General features: G+C 37.0%; 4 protein-coding genes and 1 long non-coding RNA gene across 8 annotated transcripts; 2 read left to right on the top strand and 3 right to left on the bottom strand.

The window, feature by feature from the left end:
• Positions 1 to 210: 210 nt before the first annotated feature.
• LOC124204408 (protein unc-119 homolog A-like) lies at positions 211 to 2036 on the bottom strand. 3 transcript variants are annotated; one of them, XM_046601468.1, is made up of 6 exons: positions 1850 to 2036; positions 1362 to 1560; positions 1175 to 1288; positions 793 to 907; positions 554 to 726; positions 211 to 482 (listed from the first exon to the last, which is right to left on the bottom strand). In XM_046601468.1, the coding sequence occupies exons 2-6, from the start codon at positions 1552 to 1554 to the stop codon at positions 337 to 339; spliced, it is 741 nt and encodes a 246-aa protein (XP_046457424.1). In that variant the 5' UTR covers positions 1555 to 1560; positions 1850 to 2036; the 3' UTR covers positions 211 to 336. The 3 variants fall into 3 exon arrangements, with proteins under 3 accessions (XP_046457424.1, XP_046457425.1, XP_046457426.1); XM_046601469.1 differs by having other exon boundaries at positions 1821 to 2010; XM_046601470.1 differs by lacking the exon at positions 1850 to 2036 and adding an exon at positions 1713 to 1780.
• A 1604-nt stretch (positions 2037 to 3640) lies between these two features.
• Positions 3641 to 7915, top strand: LOC124204404 (acyl-CoA Delta-9 desaturase-like). Its single transcript, XM_046601459.1, has 9 exons — positions 3641 to 3857; positions 4265 to 4305; positions 4363 to 4752; positions 5893 to 6164; positions 6237 to 6367; positions 6446 to 6651; positions 6728 to 6865; positions 6934 to 6981; positions 7067 to 7915. Exons 3-9 carry the CDS (start codon positions 4742 to 4744, stop codon positions 7395 to 7397), a joined length of 1137 nt encoding a protein of 378 aa, XP_046457415.1. The 5' UTR covers positions 3641 to 3857; positions 4265 to 4305; positions 4363 to 4741; the 3' UTR covers positions 7398 to 7915.
• A 2452-nt stretch (positions 7916 to 10367) lies between these two features.
• Positions 10368 to 16310, bottom strand: LOC124204401 (bifunctional heparan sulfate N-deacetylase/N-sulfotransferase-like). The gene is made up of 19 exons (XM_046601455.1): positions 16121 to 16310; positions 15231 to 15789; positions 14720 to 14926; positions 14492 to 14645; positions 14334 to 14432; positions 14070 to 14273; positions 13690 to 13893; positions 13414 to 13540; positions 13238 to 13353; positions 13051 to 13166; positions 12911 to 12980; positions 12677 to 12805; positions 12431 to 12613; positions 12158 to 12368; positions 11952 to 12088; positions 11738 to 11889; positions 11449 to 11625; positions 11259 to 11379; positions 10368 to 11189 (listed from the first exon to the last, which is right to left on the bottom strand). Exons 2-19 carry the CDS (start codon positions 15494 to 15496, stop codon positions 11052 to 11054), a joined length of 2811 nt encoding a protein of 936 aa, XP_046457411.1. The 5' UTR covers positions 15497 to 15789; positions 16121 to 16310; the 3' UTR covers positions 10368 to 11051.
• Positions 16311 to 16328: 18 nt separating this feature from the next.
• LOC124204411 lies at positions 16329 to 16879 on the top strand. Its single transcript, XR_006878867.1, has 3 exons — positions 16329 to 16418; positions 16586 to 16647; positions 16746 to 16879. It is a non-coding gene; the product is annotated as an uncharacterized LOC124204411 (long non-coding RNA).
• Positions 16880 to 17346: 467 nt separating this feature from the next.
• LOC124204402 (protein lin-54 homolog) lies at positions 17347 to 22524 on the bottom strand. 2 transcript variants are annotated; one of them, XM_046601456.1, is made up of 14 exons: positions 22418 to 22524; positions 21947 to 22089; positions 21629 to 21850; positions 21342 to 21566; positions 21004 to 21276; positions 20571 to 20946; positions 20315 to 20457; positions 20140 to 20256; positions 19860 to 20057; positions 19466 to 19746; positions 19155 to 19392; positions 18843 to 19084; positions 18597 to 18775; positions 17347 to 18517 (listed from the first exon to the last, which is right to left on the bottom strand). In XM_046601456.1, exons 1-14 carry the CDS (start codon positions 22440 to 22442, stop codon positions 18501 to 18503), a joined length of 2679 nt encoding a protein of 892 aa, XP_046457412.1. In that variant the 5' UTR covers positions 22443 to 22524; the 3' UTR covers positions 17347 to 18500. The 2 variants fall into 2 exon arrangements, with proteins under 2 accessions (XP_046457412.1, XP_046457413.1); XM_046601457.1 differs by having other exon boundaries at positions 18597 to 18772.
• Between the last annotated feature and the right edge of the window lie 1311 nt (positions 22525 to 23835).

Raw genomic sequence — 23835 nt, 5'->3', positions numbered from 1 at the left:
AATAATTCTAACCTTATCTTTCAGGCACATATTTTTTGTTTGCTAAAGTTCTAACATTTAAAAACTAAAATATAAACAAATTTAGATTAGTGGATATGGTGACTATGCAAAAGACTGGGAAAAATGGATACATTAATTAAAAAAAAAAAACTTCTCGTAGCCCCAAGATTTGAAATTAGAAAAAGAACAAAACAAAAAAAAAAGCGTAACGAATTAGTGAACATTTGTATTGATCGTATCATGACAGTGAAGGTACACACCGTAAAATAGATTGGCCATGTCGACAAAGACCTCAAAAGGAATGGCGAATGTGTTCTTATAATATCTTTTTTAGTTTTATTTGGAATCTTCGTTATGCGTGTTGTTTTGAATTGTTCCCCCATTGTAGGCGTAATCTGCTTTATTGTGCATAATAAGACGATTTTCGACGAAATAAAATGAATCTGATCGAGTTTCAAATGGATGATTGATCATCTCATCCACTTAATAAGAAAAAATGTGATTAGCGTAATTAGCGCTTTCTTTATTCCGAAAATAAATTTAAGATATTTACTTGCTTCTGAAGATAATGCGGGAAAATCGTAAATATGCTCTACAGTATTTTTGCTATGGGGAATGCAGAAACCAAATTCAAAATCGAATGTTTTTAACAAACGATCTCGAAAAAAATGACGCTCAATCATCCTGAAGTTATTTACAGGTTTTTCACCAACCACAAATTCAACTCTGTAAAGAGGTATATTTAATCAATAATAAAACCGTAAGCCTAATCATTTAAAAAGCAGAACTTACGTTGCACCAACAGTTCTAAGTTTCAAAAAATGCGGAGTAAATTGGTATCGCACAAACCGGCCAGCGTTCGGATCTAGATCATTCACATCAGTTTCGGGTGGATTGTCGCACAATTCTTTAAGAAAATTATAAAATAAGTTATGAATTAAATTCAATATTTACTTAGACCAAAGTTTCTTTGTCTATGTTAGAAGCTCTATAATTTGTTTTAACAAGCGATAATTAAGCATTATGAAGATTGTGCAACCTGCAATTCATACTTTCAAAAGAAAAATATGGCAAATCTTCACACTGGCCGAAGAATGTACAAGAAAAGAAGTAATGTAAAATGACTTTGACCGAAGACAGCATATTAGAATACATGACAACAAAATAAGCGTACCTGGAGGTAGTGGTTTTGCAATTTCAAAGAGAACAGTTCCACTCTCCAAGTCCCTAATGCAAAATCGGGTAAAATCAATATCATAAATGTTTGCATCAGGAGAGCAAAGGTAACCTAGATGTAAGAATTTCAGAATCAGGTAACCAAAGAAACATTACAATAATTGCAAATATATCTTCTATATTACTATTGGTGATCTGTTTAAGTTTCAAAACATCTTCAGGTGTGATATTTCTAGCAATTGGGGAATCTGAAATTGGTTCTGAGTGTTCCTGTTTTTTGTCAGATGTAGAGATAGCACTAGGTAAATCACCACTGTCACTACTTGTAGGTAACCCCACACTTGTATGGGACCCTACTGAACCATGAAGAGTGCTCATTTCTTCCTGAAATAGAAAAAAACAAACAAAAACAATATGTATATACAATTTGTTTAATCACTGTCACATAGTTAACACAGCCCAATTTCTATAGATTTATTCAAAAATGAAAATATAGTTTAGCTAGTCAAAGCAGCAAATAAACCTAAAAACTGTACCACTTTCAATTTGCTATCAGTTTGCTTTGAACTTTTCAAGTATTAATCAATGGAAAGCTTATTATTTAAGTATCTGAAATCAGATATAAACTGAACAAAAAATAATACCAAAGAAAAAAACCTTCACTTCTTTATACCTTGCACTCAATACATCAACAGACAATTATGTGAAGATATTGTTGACGTTTCGACTGTTTCTATGGCTACAGGAGTTTCCAGTCATGGCTTCATTATAAACACGCCCGAGAAAATTTATTTACTTTTAGTTATAGAGTATAGACAGAGGAGAATCGAACGGGACATCAGTTCACGAAATTTTTCAGTGCTCTAGTGCTATCAGCGCCCCTAGGTGATGTATACCCGAACCATAATCATTTGACATTTCATAAATCGAAAAAAAGGTGTAGCCCACTAAATTTATTACGAAAAATTAAACCACGAAACAAGAAAAGACAGAAATTTCAAACTATGATTACATTTATTTTACAGATGATTATAAGAGGAGCATCTTTAGTCTCTTCAAGTTCCGCTTCGCTCATTTTCATGTCTCAGCAATTTTTGGTTAGCTCTGAAACTCTGCGCGCGCGCCTGCTGCTTTCTTACATAACAATTTACAGTTTTACTTCCCGATTTCGCGATTTGTCTGCAATGCCACAAGTTAAAAAAGGTTTTCAAACGCTAATATTGATAAGTAATAAAAGCTGCAAGGCTCACTCGAAATCTTGTAACTTTTTCTATGATTTGAAATCATAGTCTACTTATTGACATCTTATTAAGTATGTTGCCAGTAATGTATGTTTTCTGTTTTCATTGAAAAATAGAGATTTCTGTGGAATCGATTACAAATTTCCGAAAACCCTTACAGATGAGTATTTTATGATGAATTACTGCATCAGTTTACTTTCTCGGTAAATGCGAGAACTTGCACGATGGCTTCTTTCTTATTGGTTTCAGTTTTTCAATTGGCATGATGTCTATCTCAGGTCAGTGACAAGCAGTAAAATAAGCACAGTGACCTTTATCAAATTTTAAATTTGGTCTAGATATTTAGACCTTTTTGGCTTGAAGGCCAATAAGGTTAAAGTAGGTCAGTGAAAAAGAATGAGGTTGTTTGCTTATAAGTTATAACGTGCAAAACTGCCATAGGTAGCCTACCAAACTTTGAGGTAGTATGATTTGTTCTATTTTCTTTCGAATTTCCATTCGTGGGTCGTTCTATTTGCAAAGGAAATTTAATGGGGACTTATAATCTGCAACTGCATCACGATGATGATTGTAGGGATTATTGGGAAAACCCCGCTAATAAAAAGGTTCGTTACTTATTTGACCTCATTCAAATTTCCAGGAAGACCAGCGGCAAAATTCAGGGACGAACGAGAAGACGTGCTTTGTTAGTTTTGACGACCATCACAAACTCTTAGGCATGACCTTCTTGGTTAAATTCCATGAACTCATTATTTTTATTTTTATTACATTTTTTCAAGAAATTTACTTTTAAAATTCCTGAAATAGGGCAATGATAATTATTTCTGAAAATCTGATTAGAAAAGTAGAATACAAAGTTCTCCGACATTAATATATTTTCCGTGAGCGGGCAGAAAAAACACTTCAAGAGAACGTTCGCACACAGGTGCCGGTTAAATAAGGAATTGGGTTTTGATAGCTAGGGTCGACTTTTACTTTCGAAAAATCCTTTGAGACATTTTGGGATAAATCAAGCAAGTTTCAAGTCCTTAAACCTTATTTCCAAGTGAAATTCTGCATGCTGGGGGAAAAGAAAAATAAATAAGTGACATCTGTTTAGAGTGTCATCTGGCGGGAAAACTCTAATTTATATTTATGAGACCCCAAAAAAGAAAAGAAAAAAAGAGAAAATAAAGGAAGAATGCCGAATAAAAAGTATTCGAAAGCCAAAAAATCTTTCTAGACACTATTAGTTCCATGGTCCAGTGCTTGTTAGCATCAGCTTTCTCCTTTCCTTAACCATACACACATACCGTCATACCGAAATAGAGAACAAAAACCTAGTTAACAAACTAAAACTTAGTTGTTTAGTTGTCTTCATATGTTTGCAAAATTTAATTTCCCTCCGTTTTCTCAACAGTTTAAAAACAACGTCAACTATTTTCTACTTTTACGCAAAAGGTATCTGATATTGGAAAGTCGACGTATACATGAAAGGGAACTGAAGCAACAGTAGCAGCAACGAGTTTTGGTGCCCTAGAAAATACTTTCAAAGGTGATGCAATCCCATCACGTTTTCCATCCGCCACGTGTGCCAATGGATCTTAAAAGGGTTTTTCTTTAATGGAAAACAAGTATCATAACCGGTATTTCTTTATATCGAGGTGCCAGGTGTGCCCGATAAACCCGTTGTTTTCATAAATCGAGAAAGTTTCAATCACATTGTGTTTGGAAAATATCTTGACCAAATATAGACAATTTTGTAAAATAAAAAGATATGCTGTCGAATCAAATTATGTAAAAGGTTAACTACTATCATATTCTAACAGGTATTTTGCTGATTAAAATTTTGTTCCTTTATTTAACAGAACCTTGGAAGTGTCGATGTGATGGTAGACCCTGTACATCGGTAATTTACTTTTTTGTTAAAAACGAATCCAATACATGTATCGCCTTGCACTGACAGACAGGAGGAATCGAGGCTACATGCTGTGGACCAATCAGAATGCTTGGATTGTGGCACGTCTACGCTAGGAAGGAGGGCCATTTTTCGTCTGCAGCAGAGAAACGGCTATTGTTTCCCAGTTACGACTTGCAAATGCATGTGCCTCAGTGTTCTAAGCTGTTTAATCCTTGGCCAGCTCAGTCTTCCCCACTCCATCGCGGCTGCCGGTAGACTGTTGACACGCTGCTGCACATTTTCCAAGGATTAAGGCACTTGAGAAGACTTGCTGGTGACACTTAGTCATCACCAGCAGCCATTGCTTGTTAAAGCTAAAGCAAAGACGTTAGAAAACGCGTGAAATAATCACCCAACAAACGCCCAACAACTCTACTTCTCGACAATGACTGACATGTAAGTACAAATACTTTTTCTTTTTGCCAGATATTTTGATTCGGTGATCCATTCATTGTGGAAAACTTTCTTCTTCTTTACATCTGTAAAAGTTGGCAGGCATGTATTCAAGTTGATTGACCTCACTACGTCAGGTTCTAGGTTTGTGGTTTGAGTGGGTGGAAAAGGGGGTCGGTTTCTCCTTTTTTTTTTTTTTTTCCTTCTTCACGTTCGTGTCCAGAGGGCGAACTGCTACGCGCATAGCACAGCCGAATTTACCGTTAGGATACCTGAGAGAAGGGGGGCGAGAGTAGGGAGGAAGGGAGAACCTACAGACGAGACTTTTTTAGCTGTCCCACTGGACTCAATAAAACCAGGACTCCTTCTGGCTATGTTCTCTTCGATTCCAGGTGGTGGATGGCAAATGGAAAGCTTAAAAGAAAACAGCTTAAAATCAATCAATGGGAAACTTCTCTCTACTGTGAATTAAGCTCAGTCAAGTGTTTTCAAACATGTGAGCGAGCATGAATCAACAATCACTAGAGGAATGTTGTTTTTATCATTCAGAATGATTTGAATAGTTTGGGCACGAGTTCTTTCGTAGTGACTTCAATGCAAGTAGTTGCTTTCTTCTCAGATACTCGGCGCTTTTCTTTCTTTTGTTTTCCAGCGTTACGTAACAGAACCACGTACGCCATTCTGATTGGATGGCCTACGTGGAATTTACAATTTCAGTATACAATAGCCATCTATGCGTGTTTATACGCTCATGCACATGCAACGACGGGAAAGTAAAATCAAAAGTTTAACGTCAATTAAGAATAAGCGTGTTTAGTAAAGAGTGGAGAAATAATTTATCTGTCAATATGTATGTTTACGAAATCCGATATTTTTTTTTCAAATGGAGTGGTGTGATGTGGGATGGTAAGCCAATCCTTAAATTTGGAGCAAGAAGGTCGAAAGGTGAATACGGGTCAATAAGAGCGTTGACCCTTTTCACAGTTGCCAAGTGCCGGTTCAAATAGATGGTAATGTTCCAATTTCCGCTTGTTGCTCACCCCCTGAGAAAATGATGAAAACGGCGAAATTCTAGCTGTATTTTGACTTGGAAGAATCTACTAACTCATCACTAACGGCTGCTGCATCTTTTTACATATTCAGGATTTTGCATGGCATGGGCTCAACTCCCAGTGCGGATTTGGTAGGCTCGATTCTTGGCGTGGATGGAGAGGACAATGACTTCAAGCAGCAACGGTCGACTCTTCGTAGTCGAAACGCCGTGCATTCCAAGCCTCTTGAAGATTCGGCTGCCAAGGAGCCACCTATGCAAATCGTTTGGCGGAACGTCCTTATTTTCATCTATCTCCATGCCGCTGCTTTGTATGGAGGTTATCTCTGCTTCACGGTCGCCAAACCCTCAACTCTAGCTTGGTGTAAGTTACATTAGATCGTCCTTATCAAGTAAAAGCTAGGACTTATCCGTCACATTAAACTTCTCGATGCAGCCTTCTTCTTGTTTCTGTTTGGCGGATTCGGAATTACGGGCGGAGCACATAGATTGTGGGCTCATCGTTGTTACAAAGCGAAATTGCCACTTCGTATCTTTGCTGCCGTTGCACAAACCATTGCTGTCCAGGTGAGAATTTGCTCAAAAATAGTAAAACAAGTAAACATCATCATTGGTTAACATCTCTATTTGAATCTGATTGGATAGAACGATATTTATGAATGGAGCAGAGATCACCGTGTCCATCACAAGTTTAGCGAAACTGATGCTGATCCTCATAACGCCCGCCGCGGTTTCTTTTTTGCTCACGTTGGTTGGCTGTTGTGCAAGAAGCACCCCGAAGTGAAACGCCGTGGAAAGACTGTTGACGTCAGCGATCTTTTGCAAGACCCCGTTGTAGTCTTTCAACGCAAGTGAGTAGTAGTAACCCAATAATGAATTACTTGGCGATCTAAACGAAAGCTAATTTTTGTCATCCTTCTTTTTAAGGTTCTACATTCCATTGGTCTTGACTCTTTGCTTCGCTCTGCCAGCACTTATCCCATGGTACTATTGGGGCGAGTCCTTCAAAACGGCTTTCTTCGTGGCTTCCATCTTCCGCTACGTTTTCACGCTTAACGTCACATGGTAAGTCTTTTTCATTGACTATTAGAGTTTGGACCAACTAAATTCATTTTTTTTTGTTTGACAAATAGGCTAGTTAATAGTGCTGCCCACATTTGGGGTAACCATCCTTATGACAAGTAAGTGGGGTTATTTTCTAATCTTTCAGTCTTATATTTTCTCATGGGAAAATTCATATTTATATATATATTTTTATTTATTTAGAGAAATCAATCCTGCCGAAAATCGAATGGTTGCCTTCCTTACTTCTGGGGAAGGATGGCACAACTATCATCACGTGTTTCCCTGGGACTATAAAGCAGCTGAATTGGGAAACTACAGCATGAACATGACAACAGCTGCCATTGATTTCTTCTCTTGGCTTGGTTTAGCTTACGACCTGAAAAGTGTACCACAAAGAATAATTCGCAGCCGTGTGAATCGAACAGGAGATGGCTCTCATCCATTCTCCTTAGAAGATAGTCAGTACACAGCTGAAGACATTAAAGAAGAGGAGCAATTTTGTGAAATTATTCCAGAAGACAAGAAGAACTAGTGAGAATATTGTCCGTTTTTAAATTGATCGGCGCTCGGTTGTTTGTTCTTGGTAGGTGCTTTTGGCCTACTTTTGCAACGGTGGAGAATTCAGGGCATGTTTGACTAGCTCTCTTAAAGTTTGTTTAGAAATGTTGCTTCTTACCTTCAACGGGAACTTAAGCTGTACTGCTCAAAGGTCTAAACAAAAGATACAAAAATTGTCCATCGATTGGAATATAACTTTTTTTTAAATTGTATTTGCTCTAGAAGAAAAAAAACTCAACTGTTTGTATGTCACAAGTTTTATTTCCAAAATAGATCGCAGACCTTATTCATAGCTCTCCCTTTTTTCATAACATTTCAAAGTAGAAATTTTCTGTAAAATTAAAAAAAAGATATCATATTGCGTTTGCACATTTTCCTTCTCTATTTCCCATCTCTCACCAAATTTATATGATAGAATGCTCGTTTGTCATGGTTATGCAAATCCGTGGAGTGAATCGGTGAACACAAGACAATACAGTTAATTTCAATTCATTTTGTATGAGCAAGTCTTATTCTCTTTACAATCGAAAAATGAAATTCTTTTTTTTGGCAATTAACCAATGCGCTTTTGCAAAGACCATTGAATAGCTGTAGGCCATAAAGTTAATATTAAAATTGTGATCTAAGATCGCCAACAACTTGAAAACTGATCCGCGTAAGACGTAGGAGTCGAGAGAAAGCTGGGCCAGAGTTGTTGATTGACCTCATTTCTACTTTTATAAATGGCCAGAGAAAGGAAAGGAGCGGTTTCAAAATGTCAGAGCCTTGCCTTCAAGATATATAAATATATAGTAATTATATCTGCAATATCTGCAAATTTAAACATAACTTGAAGCTTCGCGAAAGGTAGACTTGCCGACGAATTGACTTAAAAAGCTGATCCTTTGGTTGGCAACCAAATGCGCTGTGGGTGTAATTTTAGTCGATGATTGCTGATTCAGTGTTGAAATCTCATTTCCTGCTAGATGATGAAACACTGCTGGTCTACCCAAAAAAAAATGTTTTTTTTTAACGACTGACTGATTGGTTGTCAGGGAGCTTCTGAATAAGGAGAATCAATTCCTGTTTCGTGTTTTTGTTTTTAAGTTCAAAAAGTACGTGTCATGAAGGTTAGCATGGGTGTGGAAGTTCGTTTTTTTTTAGTTGGCAACCAACTAACGGTCTACTAAGCGTTTTTTTCAGCACGTGTTAGATTTTTAAACGTTACATGATTAGTACGTTGAACTTCCTTGTTTTGGTCTGTACTTGAAATCCAATATTCCAAGATAAGAAATTAATAATTATCGTGTACCAAGTTATGGAGAACGGGTAACATTTTGCTGCTCTAGTTAATCAGTTAATTGTTTTTTCTTCAACTGACTAAAAACCAAACTAAATGAACACAAATCAATTGAATTTTCGCATCTGAAAGTAGGCAATGCCACAGGAAACCCTAGTTATTTAAGTGCGCCAAAAATAGCTCAACTGAAAAAAAAAAGAAAAAGAATAAATAAAAATGGTAAATGCTATAAAATAATTTGCTTATTCCTTGACATTTGTTTAAACTAGGGCTAGGTTACCTTAAAATTCAATGAAAGATTTTCGCAACAGTTTTATAAAATAATACCGCCGAATTTACGCATCATATTCAATTATTCATCTTACACGTAACATGCAAGTTAAAGCCAACATAATATAGTAACGATCAAACGAGTAGGAACTGCACTATTCCACAGAAACATTGTAGAGGCTACTCATGAAAAGAGACGCGTAGCAACTTGTGAGACTTGACTGTTTTAGATGGTTTACTTTCCCCCTCGCTTTAATGGAAATTGCGATTGCCGATTAGACCAACAAATGTTTTTATTCCTATGTCGGTACTTCTCGTTTCGAGGCCTTACAACCCTAGTCATTTTTGCAGTTTTAAACGTGTTGATATTTCCTAAGAATGCGGGCCATTAATGGCTGTAACCGCATTTCCCTTCATAAAATGAGTGTGAAATATAATAGATGGTGGACCAACATCAATTTTCTCTTGAGACCATGCATGGAAACCCACTAGTTGCTCAAGTCTTTATTGGGTTTTATTTTTTACACTTCACAGAAACGATCGACCTTGGCAAACATACTATAAAGGGATGGGCAAGGGTAAGCAATGGATTGTTCTAGAACAACTTACAGAACAACGAATAGAATAACAACAAATATTTATAATCATCTACAATAAGAAAAATACATATTTCATTCCAATTCAGAACATTAAGTAGGAAATAATCAGACTTGAATTTAAAAAGGGAAATAACTTAATATAAATAACTTGAAATAGCTAGCAGCCTTGAAGTAGCTAGCACGAAGGTCATTCCCCGATTGCATGTGGGATGTGAACGTACTCGAATGACCCTCGTTCAAATTCGCATAGCTACAGCAGTCTGTCGATAACAGTTTAAATGAATGTAAAATTCGTACCCAATTATTGACGTAGTATTCATAACGATAAACATATGGCAATTGAAATGTTCAGACAGAAATACACTTGATCCACTGCCGGTCGGATCTCAGAGGCTGCACCCTTGATGATTCCTGTAACTTGATCTGCGAGTTCCAATGCCCGGCAGAAATCGTCCAAGGTTGTGAAAAACGCAATCTTTTGATAGCGCAATCACGACCGCGGGTCTTTTTCGTGATCGCGATTGCGATACAATTTGAAAAACGCGATCGGGATCACAATTCTGAAATCGCACGATCGATAAGCGCGTCTTCATTAAAAACATTTTTTTTTTTAATGAAGTCTCTTTTTCAAAGAATAAGCACACTGCAAACCAACCCAAAGGCTTGTTGCAACTGTCGCGACCGCGATCTTCTTTGAAATCGAGATAGCAATCGCGACTGCATTCGTTTTTTTCCCGCTGATCGGGATCGGGATTGCGGTCGAAAAAAAAATCGGTCAGAACCCTGAAATCGTCAATCAAGTTACAAGAATGATCAAGGATGCAGCTTCTCATCAAGGGATCCGGCCGGCAGTTGATCAAGTGTATTTCTGTCGGGACATTTTATTTGTCAAATATACAAGCAATTGGGCCATTTTTTAGTTGTCTAATCTTCCGAGCGGATTAAAAAATGCAACACTTGTACCATTTTCGCTGTTATTCACTTATTACCACACAGGTGTTCAGTAGATTTGCCACATTTCTTCACATTACAAAGGACCTTGAGCATTGGAATGAGAAAAGACATGGTTGAACACTATCAATTCAAATATATTCAGTTATTTATATTTTTAAATATAGTGCTCCGGGACAATCCTTTCGACAGGTTAAAATTATGATGGAAATGATTATGAATTCAGGAAATCCAGCAAGACACCCAAATAACCTTACAGTAAAGCCTCAGATAACTTTCATTTTGGCAATTTACAATTTAGGAGTTTTGCTGCTCTTGGAAAATAAATCTAGCTGAAAATTTGCACTTGAAGAATGATACAAATTTGAAATAAAGCACTTCACGTTTGAATTGGTCGGGTTATGATGTATGCGTCAATTCCTTATCCCTCATTTCACTCTGATAACTTGATTACTTGAATCGGACATTAGAAAATTGGTAAGCAATTAACTGAACCGCATGTACAAAAAAATAACTCAGTTTAAAAGTTTCAGAGTGAATTTGATAACTCGACCGCCTGATTATTAACAGGGCGATCGCTGAGGTCCTCTTCTAGCCAAAGCGGGATAGGATAACCAAGACGTTTGAGCAATTTTTCCAATGCTATGTTGTGTGTCATGTAGAAAGACTGTAAACAAATTTAACGGGATCGATGGATTTAAATCTTAAAATAAAAACGAGTGATAAAAAATATTACTTGAAGATATTTTGCTGACTGCGCATCCATTGCAGGGTAATGGCGTCCTTTACTTCGACCTAAGCATTTAGTGTGGTCACCGTTCACTACTTGGCAGAAAAAACCTTTCCGAGCATCATATCTAAAATAAAATATTAAAATAAATATGCGTCAACTGGAAAACCCACTATAATATCCCCCACCCTTCTACCTGAGATGTAATGAGTAATCGAAAATCGGTCTGATTTTTAGGAAATGTTGCAATTTGGTCATGGAGGTGACCGGATCCAGACGAACTTGCTCGCCATCGATAACTGAAATTTGCTGTGGAGGAAAATACAGCAACCAACGATCTAAATGGTGGGCGTACATTCCTGGACTAAGACACCTGAAATAATTCAGAGTAAAACAAATTGAATATTTCAGTCAACTATTTTGAGGTAGTGATTTGTTATAATGGGTTGCATTCGAAGGAAATCAAAGAATGTAATTTTCGGCACCTAAATCTTATGTCTCTTAATGCTTTGGGTTGTGCATCGCCGGCAGTGAGTACTTGATAAAAGGTGTAATTAAGAGCAGTAGGATCCCCATGAGATCTCATATGCTGATACCAACTGTAAGCTCTTTTAGCAGGTGAAATTATAATGATGACCTAGAGAAAAATGACTTAACATCACGCTTTGACGGTAAAGACTAAGCTCTGTGCTATCTTACCAGCTTCGCTTTAGGTAAAAGAGCGTGTACTCGTCGAGGGACTAACTCGCCGTCGAAATATGTAGCACTCTTCTCAAACAGAAATTTCGCAGTGGAATTTTTGGGTACCGGAAAGAAACTCATATACCAATCCAAACCTTGAGAATATCAAGAACATTTTAGATTAGGAACACATGGTTTTCGATACACTATTTCCCATGCGATACCTTTATAATAGTTTTTCCCATTGAAGAATTGGATTTCTTCGAAAGTTTCAGGACTGGGATAATTGCTAACAATTGCTGGATGCATGGAAAGGAAGGTGTACAGGGCAGTGGTACCAGTTTTTTGAGGTCCCAAAACCAAAAACCTTGGCAACTGATCGCAGGTTTTATTTTGCGACCAGATTTTCATATGACGTTGATCGTCACAAGGATTCTGTTCGCAAACATAAGAATGAATAAATTTTTGAAAATGATATGACTGGTATCTCTCCTTACCCCCCAAACTGGTTCACTCTCTTCGGGGTACATCCGAAAATATTTGTCAGCCAACTGAAGAGCAGAAATACTTTGAAACTGTAGATTCGTCCAGCACTGCAAAAATTTTGTAGCTGCTTCAAAGGTGTACAAAGCCAGACGATCGTTGCCGTAGTTTGACATATGAGTCATAAAGATATTTATCTAATGTAGAAGGCTGAAATGAAAAACTGTAATATCTAAAATATTGTGAGATTTCTGTGATACCCTATTGAAGACGATTGTTTGAAAAAGTTCCCCTCCTTTGATGCTGCTATCTAAGGTTGAGCGACCACCAGGATACTTGTCGATATAGATGGTATGAGTATACAATCCACAAGTTTGTCTCGGGAGAACCTGGTTCAATTGATTGGTTGAACAACAAATGTTTAACAAATTTTAATAAAAAAAACACATAGTAAACAACAAATATTCCTAGACGACTAGAGCTACAAATTTTACCATAATTCCACGATGAATAAATCCACGGCGCAATCGAGCAGGTCTTAAGTGCGGATATTCCTCTGTGGACCTATATAGGGTAATTAAAGCTTTGAAGGTAGTTTACTTTAACGATACTAATAACCCCAATTCTTATTTACGTGACATGAATATTCCAGAGTTTTTTCCACATTTCGTATAGTGCTTCATGAACTGGATAGACACCTGAGTGATGTGGGGATACAGAATACCCAGAATCTGTTGGAATACCATGTTCCTACGAAACACAATTTAAAAAAGAGTTTTATAGGTTTTTCATTTCTGTGCACCGTTCGGACGGCTACTTACAATCGCAAATTTTTTATTAAGAATCATATCAGCTTCCAGCAAGGTGATGTTTTCATACAGATGTGGCTGCTGGTGACTCCACATATGTCCAAACCATGTAAATTCTTTGGCACGTTCTAAATGATCACGATGAATTATATTACAAAGTTAATAATAATTATTGAAAAACCACTTACGCAAAAGGTATTCGTCTCCTTTATTCTCTTCATCAGTTCCATGGTTAAAAAACTTTCCTGAGTACCCCATATTAAATCTAAAGCCAGGAACAATCGTTTGAATACGACTTTGGGTATCGATGATGCTCTACCAATTAACAAACATAAATGAAATTAGAATACAAGATTAACCTTGTATAGCCGCGCAAAGTATTTAAACAATAAAGTAAATGAGATTCTAAAATTAGTAGAGTGAAAAGAGATTTGATAGTGATAGATAAACTTAAACAATCTTACCTCTACATCGCTGGGAGTAAGACGTGTGCCTTTTTGACCGACAAAGATATCGTCTATATCAACTTGAATGTAGCGTTGCAAACTGGTCGACAATCGGCCATGAGATAGAAAAGACATGGAATCTAGGAAGAGAAGTCGGTGGAGCCAGAAGTCTAACCCAGATCCGAAGAAGATTCGTTGAATTCCGTCAAATTCACCACAGTCCTGAAAAGGGTATTTTCAAAAGACAATGTAAATATATAAAGATCATTTCGTAAATTTAAAAAATAAATCAGTAATAAAATGAAGGTTAAGGATTTTCTGATTATTACTATTTTCACGATGATACCGCCAAGGAGTTTTAAACTGTTAAATAAATCATACAAAAAAAAGTTTCATACTCGAAGAACTGTGATGACGTTTGAGGACAATCCCCCAAAACCTGCACTACCCTCGAGGGCTTGAATGGAGCCCATGGCCAAAGGTTCGTACGTAGAATGGTTTGGAGAAAATACCGTCCAATCGTTTCCAGGCAAAGGTCCCCACAGAACATCACCTGCTCGAGTGATTCTTAATACAGGAGAATCAGCCTTTAACTCGGCATCCTGTATTTCAGTAGATATAAAAATAAATATTTACGCCACAATCGGATGATTTGCTCTTACCTTTAACTTAAAATTTGTATGAATATGCAACGGGAAACCACGAAGCTGAGCCCCAATTAGACTTTCTTCGCGGGGAGACATAAATCCAATAATTCCAACCTAAAATTCATGCAAGTCAAGATAAGAATTTAAGTAAATTTTATATTTCAAAAAATTACCTGATACTGGCGACAATATTTGTCAAGAAGCTCCCTGTTCCATTTATCCATCGTCAGATAACGATCCAGATTTTCAAAAACAATCACTCCATATTTGCCTTTGTCTACATTGGTCAAAATTGGAAGCGATTTCCCAACTACTTCTAATTTGTACCTATACAACGGAAAATACATAGAATTGAAGCTCAAACATGAATTTATAGCTCATTTCTTAGTTGGCTAAAATACTTTAAGCGGTTGTGGACCAAGAGTTCGGCAATATCTCGCCCTAGGTGTGAGTATTGCGTTTCAGCAAAAAGTAAAACTTTGGCATCAATGCGTAGGCGGCCTGGAGAGGCATGGCTTCGACTTCCCATTACACTACCCAGACGTAGACCATTTTCTTTTGTAGAAGAACAATGGATTGACGGATCCAATCGTGGTCCTCGTAGGATGCTGTTGAATAAACGGGAAAAAAGAAAAAATGAGATAATAGTTTACTTGAATTCTCTATCCTGGTTTGATCAAACATGTTCCTTGTCCAATTATTTAAAGATTCGTCAACAGTTAATCATTCCTTATATCAAGATACGCAATAGAACGAGTCATCCGAAAACACATGAATATCACAAAAATTCAACATTCAAGAAGAATTTTGGATTATTTTTTCATTGTAAAAAAAGCGTCTCTATACTTGATGAGTTGGAATTTAGCAAATTTAAGTTTTATATTATACAATTTAAAAAGCAAATGTACTTACATGTTGAAGCGAAATGACGAAAGATGATAAGCTGAGTAAAACAACGAAACGAGGCACAAGAAAACCAGAAAACAAACACATCGTCGAACGGAAGCCAAGCGCCCTAAATACGTGCAACTTCGACCCAATCCGGATTTATTATGTATTAAGCACCTTTGCAGCAGATTGAATTTATTGCAAAGGTGGCTACTCATATAGTTATTACTCCTTTCATTGGTGAAGGAGCCATCCCCATTGAGAAGAGCTATACTGTGTTCTTCCTTCATGATAAAAAAGTAAAACAGGAGAAAGACCTCCTACACTTCACACAATTGCTTGCACTTTTAATTGATTAGCTCCGATCAGTGATTAAAACACCAGATAATGCCAGCTATGGGCAAAGTTTCATTATTGTTCAGATTGAGTTATAAACACTGGAGAATACTGCTGCACTTTTCGCATTGCACAATCAACTGCCACTTTCCATCCTTCTATGAATGCAGCAGTTGCAGCCATTTCACAACCGAGGTAGTGTTGATATCACTAATCAGTAGTCCACATCATTGAGGTAAGTAGTTTCCTGTGTTACAAATAAAACTTGTTATGTTGGATTTAAGATAAGTTTAAACATTGACATTGATTTACAGTTCATAAATTCCACTGTTATCAGTAAAACTTGCCATTACAGACTAGAAATATTATTCATGGCAAAATTAACACTAGTAATGTAGCTTCAATATTATGAAAAGAATTCAAACTATGTTAAAATCATACTACTATTAATATGTACAGTAGATAATATATATAATACTAATAAGTTATGTTAACAACCGAACTTATCACTAATGTTATGGGAAAGAAAATTAATCTTTCATATTGAGATGTTTGGACAATTTTAAAATAATACTTACATTTTCTTGTATTTCTATCGTGAACCATAAATAAACACAAAATGTTGCACCTCATAATGATCATCTGCATAAAAAGCAACAATCTTTAATGGAAAACTTTACGGACATGTCATTGAAAAAGCGGAACTGGAAAAAGTTCTCAATTAGTAAACATTCAGCAAGATCCGCCATTAAGGTCGAGCTTTTCTCGCTAAACAGGAACCAGCCCAACCCCCAAACTTCGTTCCACAGATAAAGACCACTTGTGGACGTTGTGGTTGCTTCGTTCGTTCGCAATTTCGGCATTTTGGTGATTTCGGTAGGGTTTTTTTAAGTCTTTTAAGTTTTTTTTTTACGAAATTGATTTTGAAATCGATATCATTTGAATTCGATCCATGCGCCACCGAAAAAATATAAATTTTTCCTTAAAAAATGCCTATTAATTTTCTTATCATTTTTTGTCTTTCGAACTTTACACATTTGTAGATGATCACGCCGGCGTCTGTCTATGGGGTTCTGTCGTCTGTGCAATTCAGTTTTCAAGAAAAGTAATGCTTAGGGAATTAATTGCGACGTTTTTTTTTTACACCCGCATATTTAGGTGGTTAACGGCTCTGTTTCTAAACTTTGTGTCCTAACTTTTCAGGTTGAACAACCATTCACCATGATTTGAAATAAAAAATCGCGATGGAAGCCTACCTTTCCTGACGACAAGGATTTTTTTGGATTGAAGTTGCGATAACTCTAACGAGGGTTATCGCAAAAAAACAAAAAACAAAACAAAACGGGGACACGTAAGAAACCGAGCGTCGGGTTTTTATTTGGCGCTAAAAGAGATCACTCCTCGACCTCCTCACCCTGTTTCCAAGTTTAGTACGGGTACTGCGTAGGTAAACAAAAAATTTACAAATAACGCGCTTTTAATTGTAATTTTTATTTTGGGAAAAAAGTGAAAAGCAATTAAGTTCAAAATGTTAAATGTATTTCTAAATTAAAACGAATCTAATCTAACCCGGTTTTATTTTTACTTCCCTCCGCTTCCCTCTTAGTCTTTGAAATGGATCATTTTATTGCTATATATTCCTTAATTCAATTTCAGTTACAGACTCAATATACACATTCCATCAAACATTTTTAAACGATGCGAATTCACCGTGATTTGCAGTCTCTCTTTCGATATTTCGGAAACTAGTACTTTAACCTAGTATTAAAACTAGGAAAAACCAGGACATGTTAGAAAACCCGAATACAAAACCCACATCGTTCTGTATTTTAAAAACCAAAAGTAAAACAAGTCAAGGGAATAACAACCATTACAAAGTAATCAATATTATAGATCATTGGATTTCCATTTTTTTAGTTAAAACGAGTAAACTTGGTATGAGCTATAGATTTGGTTACCCAGTTAGCTATCACCCATACAAAATGCACAGCTCTATACAAAAAAAGGAGCATGAAAATTACACCAATATTCCAAAATTACACCAAAGAAAAAAAAAATTATATTTGGTGTCTATTTAACTTAACTCACTCTCTTCAAGCCTTAGATTATGGTATATTTGAACCACGTCAAAAAGTCCTAAATCATCTCCCCTTGAAGCCATATTTTTACATCTAAAAAACTCAAGATGAACAAAAGAAGCAGTAGCAAAACAATAAAGACAGAAGGTTAATATATCTATGACATGCACGGAGTTCTATCAACAAATAAATCCCGGCTCCATTTATACTAAGCTTGGGTCAGTTTAAGCCGAACGACCAAAAGCGACCATCTCATTGAATTTCTTCTTAAAAAATTATAATGTATAAAACTATGGTCCCAATAGACTATTCAACGAAGAGTTAAACATTCACAGCCGAAAAGATACTATAAATGTTTTTTAGTAATTAAAAAATTAGTTCTTGAAACAATGTTATTGTTACAGTAACGTAATCAAAACCTCGTTTGCACATTGGTAAAGAATAAGCTACTAGTACATTTTTAAGAAAAACAGCCTTTAATTTCAATTCTTTAGTGGTAGCGCTCAACAACTTAACTTCGACAATAGAATTCGAAAATTGGCAAAAATCACGACTTATTTTTGGGCGCTACCACCACTTGAAACTCAATGAAATTAATCGTTGTTTGTCTTTAAAGTTTCAATGCAGCTCACTGTTTACCTAGCTGTACAAGAGGTTATAATTTTACTGTAAAAGAAAGGTAAATAAAAATATTTGTAAATTGTTCTGCGATCATATTTTCACTCTAAAATTGACTGAAGCTAAACGGCCGCGAGTTGTTTAAAACCCTTTGGGGGATAGTCTATTGGGACCGTACTTTGTACATAGTAAATTTAGAAATGAAATCCGTGAGATGGTTGGCCATCTCTGTTCGATTGCTGACCCGGTTGGCGACGTGTCATCAAGGGCTGGCAGAGACTGAGAGATAGGATATAGAGAGTTAATTGTTTTCTAAACGCTTGAATTTTTTGGACGTTGACGGCAATTTTGATAGTACCTTTGGCTTTGGAAGCGTATTCTATTATTTGAAGTAGGCATCGACCGAATTCTTCAAGAACGAGGCCTTCCGTTTCAGTAGAGGTTTTACACAGCCTTTCGGCCTCTTCAGCCTGGGCAAGAAGGCACTGACACGTAGCTTCCACGACTTCTTGGGTGATGAAACTAAACGGCGGCCTACTGCAGAAAATCACGACCATTTCAGTTATAACGTGAAGAACGTTGCAAAAATTGTGAAAAACAATACCTCGACCCAGCTGCTGTAGGTATTGAAAAGCCTTTAGGAGGATCAGTGGTGCGGTCTTCTTGTTTGCTATTGTGAGAAGCTGGATTGCTCACCGTTCGGCTATCGCCAGAACTGCTCGGATTAGTTTGAAGGGCTGCCATTTTCGAGAGTCTTTTCTCTCCAGGTCCTGGCGGAGAACCAGCAGGATCGACACAGTTTTTGCATCCGATACATTTACAAATGGCGGAGCAAGCTATTTTGGCCTACGGAACAATTTCAACAATTAAATAATCGTGCATATTTAATTTTTTCAAACATATTTAACAAACAAACCTCGTAACATTCGCAGTAGTTTTTTAAACAGCCGGAGCGCTTGCAGTGACATCCTTTATTGTGACGTCTTGGCTCCGGACCCCATCCGACACCAATTTTGGGTTTGAATGCATGTGGATTACGATCTAAACATGATCTGATAGCTCGCAGACGTAGTTCTTCGTGCTCCAAGTTGTTGGCGCAGCAGACGCAATTACAACCATGACAGAACTCGCCGTTGGCAAAGCAATCACAATAACTGAAAATTTTCAAGCCCAAGAGTTAATTCCCTATTTTTCTAAAATGTTGAAGTAGAAAGTGGATGAATTTACAGTTTGAGGCACTGCGACTTGGTACAATTGCATGGCTTGCGCGGCTTTAGTCCGTTCGATTCCAGTACACTTTGTGCTTTTGCCTGGGATGCAGAAGCCGACATTTGAGCAGACTCGGGAGAAGGCGGAGGAGCCGCTTTTGGTTGTTGGGATAAACGGGAAGTTGTACTGACGCTAGATACTACCGGCGAAGCAACAGAATCTGACACAACAGTAGCAGCACTGGTTGTAATGGTCGAGAAGTTGACTGTTGCTGGCGAACCACTCACCCCGATTGAACTCTAAAAATAAATTGAAAATAAACGTTTCATCAATAAAATTACGTGATATCTAAGAAATCAAATTCGTCGACTTTCCTAGACCTATTAAATCGAACACAAGATAGATGAATCACCTGAGAAGTATACTGAGCTGGAACCATCACAAGGCCGCTTGCCAGGGAACCCATCGATCCAGCAGGTAGTATAATACGTTGAGCTCCTGGAGGAACATTAACAGTGGAAATCGCACCCTTTACTTGCCCTACCGCCTTTGTTAAAGTAGTTGTTCCCTTAACTGTTTGTTGTGCCAGCGAACTGTTTGCTGAATGAATCTGTTAAAATTTTTTTAAAAACAATAAAAACAAAAAATTGTAATTCTGTATAATTTCAGGATTATCAGGTTGAATATTTTACCTTAATAGAATTTGCAGTAGGTGCCCCGATTATAACTTTTGAAGTTCCTGATGCAGTAACCAAATTTCCCGACCCGTTGTTTCCAGCAGATGGGTTAACAACGCGAACTAATTGTATCTAAAACCAATACATTTCATATTAATTTACACATTCCAATTTTGATGATCGAAACAACCTTGTTCCCGGCAAGTTGAAAATGCTGCTGTTGACCACTCTGTTCTCCGTGGGTTCCGATTGCGGGGAGTATTCCGGCAGCTAAAGCTTGAGCTGTTGTTAATCTTATGTACTGAGCCGGTTGTGTTCCACTTCCTTGACGAACTAAAAATATGTTTGAAAAATGGATTATTAAATAATTAATTACAAAAACCACAGTTTTAAAATTCGCAACATAAAAGATAAATTCGCATTTTAACACAAATCTGCGATTTTACCTTGGGCTGCAGTGATCGGGCCTGGTGCAGAAGGTCTCAGTACGAACTTCTGAGGACTAAGGGGGTTCATGTTGGTGACATTACCACCGTTGGGTCTAGTTTGGACCAGTGCTGCCATTGTTACTTGTCCAGCAGCGTTCTTTATCAGTAAGCTGGTTGGTTGGCTTTGTATTGAAGAACTGGATGAAATATTCGATGCAACTGTCTGCGGGGGAGCTGGGGCAATTTTCGTTGGTGTTTTGGTGGGGGCGCTTCTTACCAACGTCACGTTTCCTCCTGCAAATTTAGCTCCTTGTTTTCCTGCCAAGATATTGGTAGTAGGGGTTCCTTGACTTGCCGTGGCAACGGCGACTTTATTTACAATTAAAGGTTGCCCCTGATTTTAAAATATATATTAGTTCCCATTTCATACGTTTTTTAGGCGTTTGTCTACCTTTTTAGGCGATATAAGTCCAAGCTGTTGGGCTTGCTGAAGTGTGATGGTTTTGGTCGGGCTCATAAGGCGAACAGATTGTGAATGAATGTTTGAAGAGGGTGTACCGATGGTCGACATTTTACTTCCATCTGTACTAAGGGCATTAACAAACCGCAAATTTGTATTCGGAGTTAGTAGAGATGTTAATCCACTTGTTGATGCTGGAACTGTAAGAAGTAATGGCTGTCCAGTTTGATTTTGGCTTGTGGGTGCTAGCACGACTTTAGTAACCTATTCATTGAAAAACCAATAATTAATAAAAGAAATAATTAAGAAAAATAAAATATTAATTAAACCTGAGTCGAGGAAGAAACTGGAATTGTTTTCTTGATTTGACCCAGAGGGAAAACAGTTCTAGTCACTGGTTCGACTACCGGTAAGGAAACGGACATTGGCGTTATCGAGGGCGCATTTTTATCATCACACTGGCTTGTCATGATACTGATTCCCATGTCACTTTGATCCATAAAACTTTCTAAGGGTATTGAGTGTACCTCTTGACTTCTGCTCACTTCCATGTTCTAAAATAATGTAAACAACAGATAATTAGGAAAAAAAAAGTTTAATATTTAGAGTATATTACTTGCACATCCACCTCCATAGCTTCAATAGTCATAGTTTCCACTTCTTCAGAATGACCCAGATCATTCATATTCAAGTTGTTGGGGTCATTTCCTAAATGCACTGCTGACTCATTTGTCTGAACATGTTCCTCTACTATGCCAGAAACATTGGACATGTTGGATACTGCATCATTCGATTCCAATGCTCCTTCTAATCCAAGCCATAGACTGGGGTTGTTTGCCTTCAAAAGAATATGGTTGGAAATTTAAAAATATGTCAAAGAATGCTAAATAACAACTGTCTTTAGAAACCAACTTTGATAGCTTTAATAACTTACCAAATCAGCCACATCAGTGTTAACTAAATCAGGAGGTAAATCTGAGACTTCTGTTGTTATCACTTCTGTATGTTCATCATTTTCTTCTCCAACAGAAGTAAGGGAGAGAATGAAGTCATCTGTTTCGACTTGCATAGCGGAAACTGGGAAGGAAAACAAGATTAGTAAGGTAAATATCTATCAAGTAGGTACTTAATCATACTATCAAATAAGCTTCTAAGTGATCTTAGCATTGGGAAGGTTAATATCTGTTTAATGTAATCCAAAATTTATTCCAGTTTAAAAAGATTTTTCAACGAATATCGAAAAACCCGCCTGTAATAGGCGCCATTTTGAAAATAGTTTCCTAAGGGCATCAACCTAGCTTGAATTTTATGCAATCAGATCTATTTTTGTGTGAAATTAGTATTCTTAACTTGACGGAAATAACACAGTCATGATCTAAACAACGGTAAGATAAAATATAAATACCTTCATCTCGAGAACTCGACATCATTTAAGAGGAAATGTACGATCAGCCCGCCATGAACTTATTCAAAGCGACGCCTGCGATTGCTCTTTACACTTAGTTCGTTATGTCGCGGCTAGGTGTCGTGAAAATTTCTGATCTTACTCCACACGCCCCACACGATGATATTTCTAATATGGCATGATGCTTGGCATCATAATATCATATATTTTTAAAGTGTTGCAACTTAAAATGATTTTAAAATGTTGTTACGAAAATGCTTTTAATAACAAGCAAAAAACAAGTATGAACTGCAGGGATAATATTTCAGAAAAACATCGAGCGATTAGCGAACGATAGCGCTTACATTTTGGGTAACCGTGTTGTCTGTCCCGGTCCGTCCGTGTAATCCTTTGGTTTATTTCTTTACAATCATCGCATTTTCAATCTTCTAATAAAACAACGAAATTTTTTTTCTACAGTAATGTGTATCTGATTCCCATATTACGTCAGCATGAACTGCAATTCTGTGGACAATTATCAAACAATCGAAAGTTATTTTACATAAATAAACTTAGCCCTTTTTCGAATAATGCCTCAGTGGCAGTTTGAGGATTAGCTTAGTCCGTGTTCGAAGAAGCCCATAAAATCTTGTTTGGATTAAGTGAGAAAAGCGTTGATGACTGATGAGTGCCCCATTTCCTGTACAATAAGGAATGTCAGAATAAAGAAACAGAGTATTATTCAGTTTACATACTATGCGAATTCGAAAAAATGAAATAATAAATCTTTAGATTTTATGGCATTGCAATGCGTGTGTAATTGACTTGTATATAGTATATGATACTATGAGATTTCTAAGGGGGAAACATTTTTTTTTGTTTCTTCTCTCGCGCGTGCATTTGTTTGTTGCCCCTTTTTTGTTTTTCTTTTCACCCATCCGTCTTCCGAACTTATTTTTTTGCCTTGAGCCCCGGCCACGGCCAATCAAGTAAGACAAAAGAAGTACGAATACGAGTATTTTTTTAAAGCAAAACAATACCAGAAGGCATGTTGGCGAAAACAGACAGAAAATAGAAGAAAATGTTCTTGGATTTTCAAGGATTATTATTATTGTCAACTAAAAAAAAAACTGTATTAATTAGAACATTTACAGAGTGCCCGATTTGATTTTTCACTAAATTCTACATAAAGTGGGAAGTATGCATTGCGACATTTGCGAGTTGCGACTGGCTGCGAATCCTGCGATGCCGCTATAGTCGCGATTCATAGCTAATGCAAATCTGGCGTTCTGGCCCTGTTGAGTTGTGGATTCATTGTTAGCGTTATTTGTTCTTCTGGAGGCGTGCGTACCTTATTATGAGTTGCGGAATCACACCAGTCTTTGTTTTCCGGAAATCTTTTGTTTGAGTGCTGTTTTGCAGTGTAATTAGAGGTGATA

This window comes from Daphnia pulex, chromosome 10 (assembly GCF_021134715.1).
Source record: "Daphnia pulex isolate KAP4 chromosome 10, ASM2113471v1".
Classification (NCBI taxonomy): Eukaryota; Metazoa; Arthropoda; class Branchiopoda; order Diplostraca; family Daphniidae; genus Daphnia; species Daphnia pulex.
This window is presented reverse-complemented; position numbering and strand designations above follow the sequence as displayed.

Coding starts and splice junctions, on each gene's coding strand:
- LOC124204408 (XM_046601468.1), bottom strand. CDS start 1,554: ATGAGCACTCTTCATGGTTCAGTAGGGTCCCATACAAGTGTGGGGTTA. Junction 727..792: donor CTTAGAACTGTTGGTGCAAC/GTAAGTTCTGCT, acceptor ACCTCTTTACAG/AGTTGAATTTGTGGTTGGTG. Junction 483..553: donor CGCATTATCTTCAGAAGCAA/GTAAATATCTTA, acceptor TTTCTTATTAAG/TGGATGAGATGATCAATCAT.
- LOC124204404 (XM_046601459.1), top strand. Junction 6,652..6,727: donor GTTGTAGTCTTTCAACGCAA/GTGAGTAGTAGT, acceptor CTTCTTTTTAAG/GTTCTACATTCCATTGGTCT. Junction 6,982..7,066: donor GGTAACCATCCTTATGACAA/GTAAGTGGGGTT, acceptor TTATTTATTTAG/AGAAATCAATCCTGCCGAAA.
- LOC124204401 (XM_046601455.1), bottom strand. CDS start 15,496: ATGAAGGAAGAACACAGTATAGCTCTTCTCAATGGGGATGGCTCCTTC. Junction 12,614..12,676: donor AAACAATCGTCTTCAATAGG/GTATCACAGAAA, acceptor CTTCTACATTAG/ATAAATATCTTTATGACTCA. Junction 11,380..11,448: donor GATTACTCATTACATCTCAG/GTAGAAGGGTGG, acceptor ATTTTATTTTAG/ATATGATGCTCGGAAAGGTT.
- LOC124204402 (XM_046601456.1), bottom strand. CDS start 22,442: ATGATGTCGAGTTCTCGAGATGAAG. Junction 22,090..22,417: donor GTCGAGTTCTCGAGATGAAG/GTATTTATATTT, acceptor TTTCCTTCCCAG/TTTCCGCTATGCAAGTCGAA. Junction 21,277..21,341: donor CAGTTTCTTCCTCGACTCAG/GTTTAATTAATA, acceptor TTCAATGAATAG/GTTACTAAAGTCGTGCTAGC.